Source organism: Rhinopithecus bieti, unplaced genomic scaffold (genome assembly GCF_001698545.2).
Source record: "Rhinopithecus bieti isolate Rb0 unplaced genomic scaffold, ASM169854v2 scaffold_26546, whole genome shotgun sequence".
NCBI lineage: Eukaryota > Metazoa > Chordata > Mammalia > Primates > Cercopithecidae > Rhinopithecus > Rhinopithecus bieti.
The window spans coordinates 669,964-683,853 of NW_016812367.1; the positions used below are offsets into that span (position 1 = coordinate 669,964).

At 44.8% G+C, this 13,890-nt stretch overlaps 1 protein-coding gene across 1 annotated transcript in view; it reads left to right on the forward strand.

The window, feature by feature from the left end:
* The first annotated feature begins 2,312 nt into the window (after positions 1–2,312).
* Positions 2,313–13,890, forward strand: part of LOC108544758 (uncharacterized) — a 15,128-nt gene continuing 3,550 nt past the window's right edge. Inside the window, exons 1-7 of the mRNA XM_017896024.1 lie at positions 2,313–2,371; positions 6,025–6,117; positions 8,508–8,578; positions 9,045–9,069; positions 11,246–11,316; positions 11,782–11,806; positions 13,659–13,720. Coding sequence (XP_017751513.1) covers positions 2,341–2,371; positions 6,025–6,117; positions 8,508–8,578; positions 9,045–9,069; positions 11,246–11,316; positions 11,782–11,806; positions 13,659–13,720 — 378 coding nt within the window. The 5' untranslated portion in view covers positions 2,313–2,340. The remainder of the gene's footprint in view (positions 2,372–6,024; positions 6,118–8,507; positions 8,579–9,044; positions 9,070–11,245; positions 11,317–11,781; positions 11,807–13,658; positions 13,721–13,890) is intronic.

Here is a 13,890-nt window from a genome sequence, read left to right on the forward strand (position 1 = left end):
TTTCCGCCTTTCCCTCTTCTGCAGCCTGCCAGTTCCCGCCTCTGGAAGTAACGGCTGTTTAGTTTGTGTACATTTTTCCAGATTTATTAATTGAACAATCACATAGCACTGACGCCGTGACAAAGCTTTTTAAGGGCTTTGCCTGCCAGTGTGAAAGATCCATTCAGTTTTCATTCCCTGTAAACACTCAGGTGGCAGCGGGAAGGAAAGCTTTTTGCTCTTTTCAACTGTTCCCTATAAATGAAAGTCTAAGCTGCTCTTTTAAAAGTTGCTTTTAAATGCTGTTCCTCCAATGAGATGATTTTGTTTTTTCATTTAATGTATTCTCTACTTTTTAAAAAAAATTACTCCTCAGTTTGCATTGGAGATGTGAATCTGTTTTCCAATGTTTTTAAAGTCTCTCCACTGTCTCTCTTTCTCTGTCTCATGCATACACATGTATGTGTATATATGTATGTATATATATCCACGTATATGTATATTATGTGCAAACACACATTTTTTCTGTTCAGTTGTTAACAATTATAATTCCCCATTTAGACAGGTAATATTTCCTGTTCCTTCCCAAATCCTGTCAGTCACCTTCTCAATTAGGTAATCCCTGAAAAAATTGCAATGTCTGTATTAATGCAGTTTTTATACCTCATCAATGCCCATTTGATTAAATAGTTCTTTTTTTTTTTTTTTTTTTTGAGACGGAGTCTTACTCTGTCGCCCAAGCTGGAGTGCAGTGGCCAGATCTCAGCTCACTGCAAGCTCCGCCTCCCGGGTTCACGCCATTCTCCTGCCTCAGGCTCCCGAGTAGCTGGGACTACAGGCGCCCGCCACCTCGCCCGGCTAGTTTTTTGTATTTTTTTTTTAGTAGAGACGGGCTTTCACCGTGTTAGCCAGATGGTCTCGATCTCCTGACCTTGTGATCCGCCCGCCTCGGCCTCCCAAAGTGCTGGGATTACAGGCTTGAGCCATCGCGCCCGGCCCTTAAATAGTTCTTAAAGCTTGTGATGAATCTGCAGTGATGGAAATTTGCACTGAACCATTTCATTTCGTAATGGATATCTACTTTGTTTTAAATGTGATAATGCTCTCATTTTTATTCTCTAATTTTCAGTTGTTCTGTCTTTTCAGGACCTGTCAGCTGCCTTCCAAGTGCTAATTCTCATGACCATGAACAAGGAATAAGAATGGGTTGTTGACTGGTGTTGATTGAGACCGAACACATTTATTCCTGGATTGAGGTTATCAGCAAATTCCCCGTTTTTTAAAGAAAACTCCTTTTATTGTAATTTCCAGAATGAACCATTTGTTTGAACAATATAATGCTTCTCTTTCTTCATCTCCGAGTGAAAGCAGTCTTTTCATGTTTTTACATTTCGCAGAGAAATCCTCTCAAAGAACTTCAAAAAGAGATTTTCGAAAATCAGTTTAAAGTATGTCAACTTAGTTTTTTTGCATACAGAGAAAACAGTAAATAAATATAGATGCTGATAAGAAAGAGTTTTATACATTTTCCTATGAGTTTATATTCTTAAGAGATTGGACTTTTTAAAAATTTGAATTTAAGCCGGACAAGTGGCTCACTCCGTAATCCCAGCACTTTGGGAAAGGCCAAGGTGGGGTGATCAAGCCTTGAAGGTTTCAGGAAGTTCAAGACCAGCCTGCCCAAACAACGGTGAAACCCATCTCTACTAAACATAACGAAAACATTAGCCAGGCGTGGGTGTGCATGCACTGTGTTCCAGCTACTAAGGACGAAAAGGCAAGGAGAATCAGCTTTGATTGCGGGAAAGGCAGAGGTTTGCAGTGAGCCAAAGATCCACCACTTGGACTCCAGCAACCACTGGGACAGAAGGAGACTGCTTGCCTCAACAAACGACCACTCTTTAATCATCCACAGCTTTTTAAACTTTCCATCTGGAACAAATTCAAAATTTTCTGATAAAATGAAATTCTGATGACTCAGGAATCTACCAACACATGGCTGAAGGAAACCGTCTCAATTCTGAATGTGTTTTGATCCTCTTCACCCTGAAATTTTCACTATCGAATATATTTGGAAGGCGGGTTTTCTTTCCTCATTTAACGTTTATCTCATACACAGGGAATAGTACTGTGGGTGTGGGATTCAGATTTTGAAATGAAGCATGGACTCTGAGTGGCCCCTTGTCCTGTGAAAGTGCACTGGTCTGGAGAGCGGCAGTTGGACCCCAGAGTGTGGCACGTGTTCCTGTGTTCATGTGAACATTCTCTGATGACCTGTCACTGAGGTCATGTGATGATGCGTATCCTGTCTCCACCCCAACTGCCGCTGGGTTTGAACTGCCGGCTAGACCACTCACCAGAATGGGAGGCAGCCTTTGCTGCTGTGGTGAAGGTAGGCTCACTTCCATCTTCTCACTGCAGCTTCTTCACATGGGCCACTTGCACATAAAATGTCTTCCTGATTTATTTATTTTTTCCCCAACTCCAGTTTGTCTACAGGTTTACAAATTGGTTTTAGAGTTTTATGACTCAGTTTGCATTTTTGATTCTATCCAGGTTTACAAATTGGTTTTAGAGTTTTATGACTCAGTTTGCATTTTTGATTCTATCAAGCTTTTGGCCTTAAATATTTTCCTCTGTTTAGAAAAATGTTCTGTTTCCAAGGCCAATTTTATACACACTTCCATAGAATAGACCTAGAAGAAACGCAGCAGCATTTCCTTCGTCATGTCAGGAGGTCTCAGTACCAGTTACAGTGTGGGACGTTCCGTGAAAGGCAGATGACAGGCCGAAGTCTTCTACATTGAGGCGTGAAAATCTTAATCAAATGTTGAAGCAGCTGGAATCCAGAGTTTTTTTGTTTTGTTTTGTTTTGTTTTTGTTTTTTCTGAGATGTACTCTTACTCTGTTGCCCAGACTGGAGTGCAGTGGCGCGATCTAGGCTCAGTGCAAGCTCCGCCTCCTGGGTTCACATCATCCTCCTGCCTCAGCCTCCCGAGTAGCTGGGACTACAGGCACCGCCACCACGCCCGGTTAATTTTTTGTATTTTTAGTAGAGATGGGGTTTCACCGTGTTAGCCAGGATGGTCTCGATCTCCTGACTTCGTGATCTGCCCACCTCAGCCTCCCAAAGTGCTGGGATTACAGGCGTGAGCCACCGCCCCTGGCCTGGAATCCACAGATTTTTAGAAAACAAACAGATTTTCTGACGGGAAACACAGTAGCCTAGTTAAGAGGTTTTGAGGGATTGTTTTAAATTAAAGACATTTTAAAAACATAAACACAATCAAGTGGATATACGAAGTTTACCAAATTAGAAAAAATTATTAGAGGTTATAAAAGGTTTATGAAAATTTACCTTTTAGTCAAAACTGACTGGTGGTTCGATAGGTTTATTGATAAGTCTTATTAAAATTTAGCTACAATATAAAAATACAGTAATACCAAACTAAAATTTTGGTTAAAAATAAGTTTTTGTTAAGATAATAACCTGTTCTCAATGAAATTATAAGAGGTAATCAATTTTTTATTTCTTGAAATCTTTTTTTCTTTTCTGTGAAACTTCCCAGATTTATGCCTCAGAGGTTCGGAGTTATTACTGTCTCCTTTACACCTAATTTAACAGGTCCCAATCATCCCTTCTGATTTTCTTTTCCCCTGGAAAAGGCCAACTCTTTGTACTTGGCTTGGGCGATAACTCTCTCCTTTACATTTTCCATCAGCTTCTTAACCCCCTGGACCCCCCCACCCCCAGGTTCTAATTTCTGCTGCTGTAATTCTAAAATGCTTACTTTTAAAGGTCTGAAAATATAATGTGTTCAGACTGTAACAGTGATTTTGTACTCTTGGCCTTTGCTATGTCTTGTTTTAGGTGGATCGGGAAAACCTCCCCATGGCTGTTAGTTACGAGCCAGGTATCCCCTGTCCAAGTTACTAGCACTTCTGTTTATATTTCTCTATAATACAATATTCACTCATTGACTGAACACACGCTGTGTTTTTTCTCTCATTAAATCGAGTACCCTTCTCATCAGGTGTGACTTCCAAGTTATTCAACAGGCTTCATTCAAACACTGCCCATTCTCAGGCAGGCCTTAGTTCAGCCCGCTCAGATAGTTGCTTAGATGAGTGGTCAGTGAGACAGTGGGGGTCACAGATGTAATTTGTTAAATCACTTAAACACCAGCCCCGAGGGCCACATTTTCAGTGAACTGCTCATGCAGGGTTGGTCAGTGGAAGGGAAGTTGATTCTTGGCACAGCCATCAGGTGGCGGTTGGCTTAGAATGTTCTGAGTTCTGAGGCATCTTGGGGACCAAGCAGACCATTGGTCCCTTGGGGTGGTCATGGTCATGGGGGTGCTCACCACCAGGCAGCTGGCAGTGTGAAGCTGCTGGGGAACGCTGGCCAGACATTTGAGTTTGCTCATCAGAGAGACTTTGCAGGCAAGTGCCATATTTTAGGTAAAGAATGAAAATCTAGAGACAGAAGTTTTGCTTTGTTTGAATGATTTGAGCTCTTCTCTGGACTTAGTCACCTCCAGGCATCCACCTTCCTGAAGAGACCTGGGGCAGGAGGGTTGAGAAAGGGAGTGGAAAGAGCTCCTGGTCAGGGTCCAGGCCATGCTTTAGAGGCCTCAGGGGTTCAGGGACCTCTGTCCCCAGAAAACCATCTACATTCTTGTCCCAGATCCATCACTCCTGAGTGCTGTGACTCTGGGCAACTCGGTTCAAATCCCTCATTTCACTTCTCTGAGCTGTCAACTCTGGGTGGCAGCCCCTGCCCTGCCCATCCCTCCAGGCTGATGTGGGCATCACAGGAAATAACAGAAACTCTCGTGAGCTCTAAAGCGCTGGGACCATGTGAAGGAGAAAGGAAATTTCATCCTCGACTGCCCTGGAGCCCCTCAAGTGCCTTCTCTATATTAACCACTGTCACAGGCCTGACTTATTCCTTCAGACATGTAATGATTGAACACTTTATCGCACTCAAGAAGCACCTAGTTTCTTCAGACTTTACCTCTGTTTAATTACTTTTAGCCTTAGGACATAACATAGGCCATTATGAACATTTCCACACTCAGAAGAGGGAACTGAGGCATAGAAGGGTCTATAGATCTTCTCAGTTCATGTAGCTTCCAAATAAGGACTCGAGCCCAGACCTTCGTGCACCAGTTCCCCGTGCTCTTGGTCACTCCCATCTGCCGCCTTTCTACCTTGCCTTATCTCAGTACAGGGATTTGCCTACGCAATCGGTCTGCACCATTTTAAGTTCAATCAACAGTGCAAGTTCTTCCTAATGCCCAACTCAGATTCAGGAGGCTTATCTCTGCAGATGGCGACAGTGGACAATGGATCAAACGTTGAACCCAGTGGTCCTCAGCCTTTTTGACACCAGGAACCAGTTTCACGGAAGATGATTTTTCAGAGGACGAGAGTGGGGTGGAAGGATGCTTTCAGGATGATTCTTGCACATTTATTGTGCACTTTATTATTATTACATTGTAATAATTAATGAAGTAATTCTGCAACTCACCATAATGTAGAATCAATGGGAGCCCTGAGCTTGTTCTCCTGCAACTAGATAGTCCCATCTCGGGGTGATGGAAGACAGTGACCCATCATCAGGCATTAGATTCTCATAAAGCGCGTGCAGCCTGGATCCGTGGCCTGTGCAGCTCACAGTAGGGTTTGCGCTTCTATGAGACTCGAACGTCGTGGCCAATCTGACAGGAGGTGGCACTCAGGCGCTGATGCCAGTGATGGGGAGCGGCTGTAAATACAGATGCAGCTTTGCTCCCAGCTGGCTGCTCGCCCCCTGCTGTGCAGCCCGGTACATAACAGGCCACACACTATCGATGGCCCAGGGGTTGGGGACCCCTGATTTAACCCATTTCCCATTTAGAAAAAAAGTGCCGCTCACTGGCTCCACAGTGTTCTCGGGGAACACACGTAATGGGTTGAACTGTGAATAAACGATTCCTCATTTCTCTATGGTCTTCTGTAGCAAGATGTCAACAGCTGTCTTTATTTTCATACATTTCCCAGGTTGTTGCCCCAATGAACCGGAATCCACGCACAGATTTAGAGCGCATATGCGCCGTGATCCTGATTTGCCTCCTGAAGGGCAGCTATATAAAGGTACCATGGAAATTCAGTTACCCTTGCAGGCATAAGGATTCCAGATTCTTCAGTGTCCCACACTTCAGACCACTCTGACATTGCTACACTGTATCTTCTTTATTTCATGTGTGCAAATTGACTAGTGTAGTACTAGTCAATCACTAGTCCTGCAAATGCGGAAGATGTATTTCCACTTCAAGTTTGGTTCACTTTTAATAGTAAAGAACATCTCAGTGCAAGGTTTAGATATTTAGCTGATTGTTAGACATTAGCTAAAATGGAACTCTTCCTGATAAAATGTTGCTGCATTTTCAAACAAAATGGACATCATGTGAAACTTGTAAATTAACATGAAAATGGAAATACTACAGAAAGTTCATATACTCTCACCCCTCAGTATCTTTTTTGTGATCACATCTTACATGAATGTGGTGCATTTGTTATAGTGGCTGAAGCAATAGTGATACCTTCTTCTTAATGAAGCTCTAGAGTTTGCAGTAAGGCTCACCAGGTGTTGTTCAGCAACAACAAAAGGGACCTCTTAGTCCCTTTCTTCTTTTCTTAGCACCCCTGACTACCATAGATCATTTATTTTACTGTCTCTATAGATTTTCTTTCCCAAAATTCTGTACAATTGGAATCATAAAGTATGCAGCCACTTAGGACTAACTGATACCACTTAGCAATACACATGCAAGAATTTTCATATCTTTTTGTAGCTTAACGGCTTACTGATTTTTATCAATGAATCATATTCCACTGGGTTCATGTAACAATGTGGGTTGGTGCACTCACCGCCTGAAGAGTATCTCAGCTGCTTCCAGTTCAGGCGATTATGAATATAGCTGCCCTCATTGTCGTGCAGATTTTGCAATGGGCATAATTTTAAAATGTAACTGGATAAATGTTTAGAATTTTAATCAGTTGTTTATATAATAAGACTCTGTTTTCCCTTGTAAGAATTAGTTAGAATTCAGTAAAATCACCTGGTCATTTTTTTTTAAAAGTTCTTATTGATTCAATTTCTATAATAGATATAAACCTACTCAGATGATCTGAGTCTCCTTTGGGTACTTATGATATAGTTTCTGCCTTTGAAGGAATTTGTTATTTTTATCTAAGCTGTCAAATCTGTGAGCATAGAGTTATTCTAAGTATTCTTTTATTATCTGCTTAATATTAATGGGATCAGCAGGAATGATTCTTTCTTTTATTTATATTATTTGTAAATTGTGTCTCCTAGCTTTTCTTGGTGGTTAGCCTGGGTGGAGGTTTATCAATTCTATTTATCTTTCCTATGAAGCAACCCTTGGTTTTGTTTGTTTTATCATATCTATTACAATGATTTCTGCAAATAATTTTTTGTTCTATTTTTATGTCTGGTTTACATTACACTATAGTTTTTTCTCTAGCTTCCTAAGGTGGAAGGCAAGAAAACTGAATTAAGATTGTTTTTAGTTTTATTTGTTTGTTTATTTTTTTAAGACAAAGTCTTGCTCTGTTGCCCAGGCTGGAGTGCAATGGCACGATCTTGGCTCACAGCAACCTCCACTTCCCCGGTTCAAGTGATTCTCCTGTCTCAGCCTCCCTAGAAGCTGCGATTACAGGCGCCCACCACCACGCCCAGCTAATTTTTGTATTTTTAGTAGGGATGGGGTTTCACTATTTTGGTCAGTCTTGTCTCAAACTCCTGACCTCAGGTGATCCACCCACCTCGGCCTCCCAAAGTGCTGGGATTACAGGTGTAAGCCTCTGCGCCTGACCTGTTTTTAGTTATCTGTGCAGCATTGTGAATAGAACTAATGCTCTGATGTGTGCACTTAATAATTAAAATAATACGTGTTGTGTATTTTTCACCACGATCATGCTTTAAAATCCAATAATATCAGGAGGCTGAGGCAGGAGAATCACTTGAACCCAGGAGGCAGAGGTTGCAGTGAGCCAAGATCGTGCCACTGCCCTCCAGCTTGGGTAACAGAGTGAGACTCAGTCTCAAGAAAAAAAAAAAAATTCAATAATAGAGGTGATAAGTGCAGAAGGAGCATATGTAGAGTCAGGAATGTTAAACACAGTAACTTTTTAAAAAATAAAGGATATTTACCAGGCCTCTTTCTGTGATGAGACCCTGTCCTGGAGTGATGTCTCCTGCATTTGTGTGCTGCCTGTGTGAACACTGCCTACTTCACAGTGATGGGGTGGCTTAGCCAGAGATCCGAGACTCTGTCTCCCAGGGCTCTCCTGATGGTGTCCTTTGCCTCCTTCACCACCAAGGAGGGTGGCCCAGCAGCAGCTCAGCCTGTGCTCTCATCCACCTCCTCCACACACGCCAGCCCTGTGTGCCCAGCACCCAAGGCTGCCAGTGGTCCTTCAGCAGCTCCCACGGCTGACAGTGACTCTACATTTCCTAGGCTTCTTCTACCTCCAGGAGTGGCAGTGGCCCTCGGTGACTTCCTGGGACCTGATCCGGGCAGTACACTCGGTAAAGTCTTCTTTCTTTGTCTGAGATGGCAATTTTATTTCTTTTGGTTTCTTTCTATTTTCTCTGAATTAAGATATGTAAATCTTACCACGTACTTTACGGATGAGCCACAGAATTTCTTGGTGGGCAGAGGTATGTGAGAGCCCATTTACTGCCAACTTGGAACTCGTTCCAGATGGCACTCATAGATGACAGCGTTAGTGATACCCTGCATGGCAGAGAGCATTTTCCTCAGGAGAAATGCATTCTTGAAAATAGCGGTGACTTTGCAACCAAAAATCGTTCTGGAAATCTCATGCAGTACTCTTGTGCATTTCCACAAGTGTCTTCTAGGCTTTATTTGGGGGCCATTGCTTTGAGCACTATCTCCCAACCAGTTTTCTAACGTCACCAAGTGAAGAAAAGACCCAAGAACACAGGACACAGCATGGTCTGACACTCACAGTGTTTTCCTTTCTCTCTGCAGACGTTCTCAGCGATTCAGGAATACAGTATGTACTCTGGGATCTCCCTTTTGATAAGGAAAAATCTTAGCTTTGAGAAAGGTGACACTTTCCTCCCGACTTTGGCTGGAGAGCCACCTTGGTTTGAGCTTCCTGCTGGAAATGAGGTTTGGGCAGTTTGGTGTAAAAAAAATGAAGAGTTGAGGTCGCAAACTGGTGCCATCCCACTGTAGTTCCCAGAGCGCGTGATGTCATTGCTACAATGGAATAGGGGTGCCTCGGGGGTGGGAGGTTATGGATGGAGAGAGTCCGTGTGGAAGCTGATGGTGAATGCTTTGGGGGAGGTGTGCCTGCTTTCTCAGAAAGCATGTTTTCCTGTGCCCAAGCCACGACCCAAGGATAAGGAATCAGTGTTCGAGAAACAACATTCCATCCCCCATCAGTCAACACTTCATCCTTCCCCAGTTGTACGCGAAGGTTAGTTGACAATCCCCCGTCCTCAGATTGGAGACGGTGGAGAGATGATTTCCCAAGCTCTCAATTCCTGAATGGAAAAGGCAATGTGAACTCAGGGAAGGGGGTGAAGGTTGGCGTGACAGGCTGCTGGCTCCACAGTCCTCTCGTGGCCCTTGGCCTATAACTCGTCACCACCAGGGGTTCGCATCTGTGTGCTGCATTTGGAGGCACGGGGACAGGCCTAGAGAGATGCACACTGCCCCAGACTGTAAGATGTTGCTCGTGGATGGCCGAAAGGCAGGTAGCAACACAGTGGGGACTTTTGGGGTGGTCCTTCATGTGAAACACACGTAGGGGGGGGTCACAGGCTTCTGGGTGCGGTCTTGGGGTGGTGTCAGTTCTCAGCTGACTGTTCCAAAGCAGAGAATAATCGGGCGACATGTCCATGTATTTCAGATATGATTGGCCAGAGGCTCATGCCTGTAATCCCAGCACTTTGAGAGGTTGAGGCAGGAGGATCACTTGAACCCAGGAGTTTAAGATCAGCCTTGGCAACATAATAAAACCACATCTCTACACAAAATACAAAAATTAGCCGGGCATGGTGACGTGCTCCCAGTTTCTCAGGAGGCTGAGGCCGGAGGATTGCTTTGGCTGGACAGGTGGAGTCTTTAGTGAGTGATGATTGTGCCACTGCTTCCCATCTGGGAAACAGAGTGAGATCCTGCCACAAAAACAAACAAACAAAAATCATGATGATCACAAGCTTTAGAAATGCTCCAGCTTAGTAACACACACACCCAAGAAGTAGCGCCCAATATGATGTCAAAAACAGCTTGAGTGTTAGCCTGGTGCCCCCTCTTCCCTGCTGGAATCTCAAACAGCTGGGTTAGAGAGGGTCAGCGCCCCCACATGCTGCCCGCATGACAGGCTGTTCCAGTGTCAAAGCCAGTGTAAGTGTGAGCAGTAACAGACTCCACAGACACACACACGTATGGAAAAGGACAGATAGCATGTGCTAAATAGGAGTTATCTTTAAATGGGAAGAAAACTGAGTATTTTCAAAGCTTTGTTTCATTGTCCTAAAAACAAATGGATAGTGAAAAAATACAAGGTTTTGGTTCAAATTAATTCTTCTCTCTAAAGAAAGGCTGTTTCTTATCAAGTAGAAAACCTCTAGGAGGGGCCGGGCATGGTGGCTCACACCTGTAATCCCAGCAGTTTGGAAGGCCGAGGCGGGCCGATCATGAGGTCAGGAGATGGAGACCATCCTGGCAAACACGGTGAAACTCCGTCTCTACTAAAAAAAAAAAAAAATTAACTGGGTGTGGTGGCAGGCGCCTGTAGTCCCAGCTTCTTGGGAGGCTGAGGCAGGAGAATGGTGTGAACCCGGGAGGTGGTGGAGCTTGCAGTGAGTGGAGATCGCACCACTGCACTCCAGCCTGGGCGACAGAGCGAGACTCTGTCTCAAAAAAAAAAAAAAAAAAAAAAAAAAAGGAAACCTCTAGGAGGGATGATAGCCATAGCAGCACCACAGGTGGATTCTGGGGAGGAAATGACCTTGGAAGGACGCAGGAAGGGAGGGCAAGTGAGCTCGGGTCAGATGAGGAGGCAGGAGCCCTGAGAGGCTGCAGGGACACCCAGCCTGCCCTGGGTGCTGTGCCCTGTTTAAAATGGGCTATTTCGCATTGATGAGGCAGTCGGGGCTAGAAAGCTGTTCTTCCCTGCTCCTGCCCTGCACTTGCTGACAGTCACTCTGTCCTCCTAGTGGCAAGAGATTCTCTCTTGAAGAGACTCCGCAGGAAAACCAGAGATGAAGATGTTGCCGCACAAGTGCAGGTCAGGCCGCCTGGTTCTGTCTGGGAAAAAGTTACTTTCTTAGCTTTATCTTCTTGAGTTAAAATAAGATACGAGAATCTGACCCTATATCTTGTAGATGACTTACACAGTGTCTTTGGTGGGGGGAGTTCTGAGTGAGTCTGTTCCCCATTGAGGGTGGATTTAAGACGGCGGGAGAAAATGACAGCGTCAGCCACGCCCTGAGCGGCAGTGAGCTTTCTCCTCAGCAGCTTGATTCTCTCCTTGGGGAAAATCACTGAATCGCCCAGCAGCACGGAGTTAGAGGACACATCCTCCAGGAGAAACTTTAGCATGAGTCAGTTTGTTCTGTTCTTCTTCTGTGTTCCTTTGATTTGAACACTGTTTTCCATCTGGTTTCCTAATGTCACCAAGTGAAGAAAAGACCTGCGCACTCGGAACTTGGATGGTCTGAAGCTCATGCTGTTTTTCTTTCTCTCAATGCAGGCAGAGGAACAGGCCGAGGAGAAAGGTGTGTGTTCTGGAATCACTCTTAGTTCTAAGGAAAGATCTTCAGTGTTGCAAAAGGTGGCACTTCCTAGTCTGCTTTTGCTGGAGAGCCACTTTGGTGTGAGCTTCCTGACAGAAATGAGGTTTGGACAGTTTGGAATAAAAAACACCGAGTCCAGTAAAGAACTGTGACCATCCACTCGAGTCGGGGAGGCAGGATTGTCATGTAGATGGAACAGTGTGTTGTGCATCAGGGTGGGGAGGTACGGAGGAGAGAGTCGTGTGGAGTGATTGGGAATGTCTTTGGGAGTGTGTGGGCATTTACTCAAAAATCTTGTTTCCCTGTGCAGAGCACAACCAAAGGAGAAATTTTCCTAAAAATAAAATTGCATCACCACTGCACACTTCACATAAAGTAACGCATTCATCCTCCCCCACAGCTGTACCTGAAGGTAGATTTTATGTCCTCATCCTCAGATAGAGACGGTGCAGAGATGAATTTCCCAGGCTCTCAATCTCCTAAATGGAAGAGGCAAATGTGAACTCAGGAATGGGAGGAGGATTGATGCAGTGGGTGACTATTGTGCATTCACCAGCCAGCCCTGGTATAACTCACCATTAGTCCAGGGAGTTCCGGCATCTGTGTGTGCATGTGGAAGGATGAGAGCCTAGAGAGGTCCCAACACTGTCTGTCATTGTAGGCAGGTCTCAAAGGTTGCCTAACCCAGGGTAGCAGTAGGTACATTTTACACTGGACTTTGGTGTGGTCATTAATGTGAAACTCACAGAGCGAGCTCACAGGCTTCTGGCAGTAGTGGTGGGGTCATTTCTCAGCTCATGGTCAAAAGCAAGAAATACTCACTAACATTCTCTATTGTGTTTAATAACATGATTATCACAAGCCTTAAAAATGCTCCAATTGGCCAGGAACAGTAGCTCACGCCTGTAATCCTAGTAGTTTGGGAGGTCGAGGCAAGTGGATCACTTGAGGCTAGGCAGAGTGGTGGAACCTCGTACCTACTAAAAATACAAAAAGCTACCTCAGTGTGGTGGCCCACCTGTGGTCCCAGCTACCTGAGAGGCTGACTGGGGAGGATCACTAGATCCCAGGAGACACAGGTTCCAGTGAGCAGAGATCGTGCCGCTACACTCCAGCTTTGGTAACAGAGGCCTGCTATCGAAAGAAAGAAGGAAAGAAATGCTTTAGTTACGTAGCAAACACAATCAGTACACAGGGCCAAGTATCATCCCAAGGAACAACTTGGGTGTTGGCCTCCCACCATCTCCCCTGCTGGAACCTCCGGCACAGCTGGGTTGGAGATGGTCAGTGCTGCCACCTGCTGCCCCCATGATGTGCTGTCCCAGTGTCAGAGCCAGTGTGAGTGTGAGCAGGAGGGGACCCCAACACACAGACATTGCATTGAGAAGGTTCAGTGCAAGGACGGACAGCACTTGCTAAGTGGGGTTATCTTTAAATAGAGGATAATTGAGTATTTTCAAAGCTTTGTTTTATTGTCTTTAATACAGAAGATTGGTGAATGTATAGAATATTGGGGCTAGAATGAAGTCTCTCAGAACAAAGGCTGCTTTTTACCAAGTGTAAAATATTCTAGAATGACTGATAACACACAGAAGCACCACAGGTGGGTTCTAGGGAGGAAATGATGTTGGAAGGACTCAGGAAGGGAGGGCAAGTGAGCTCAGGTCAGGTCAGGAGGCAGGAGCCCTGAGAGGCTGCGGGGACACAGCCTGTCCTGGGTGCTGTGTCCTGTTCAAGATGGGCTATTTCACTTGATGAGGCGGCCTGGGGCCAGAAAGCTGTTCTTCCCTGCTCCTCCCTTGCACCTGCTGATGGTCACTCTTTGCCTTCCTAGATTCCACCAAGGATCTGGAGGTGGAACTTTCGAAGAAGAAAAAACCTCCATGGAAAGTGAAGGTCAGACCCCCTGCATTTGTCTGAGGAATACAGTTGCTTTCCTAGCTTTATCTTTCTGAGTGAGCCTAAGAGATGAGAATCCGACCTTATTTATCATAGGTGACTTACACAATGTCCTTGGTGGGGAGAATTTAGGGGGAGAGGCTGTTTCCCACTGAGGCTTGATTTTA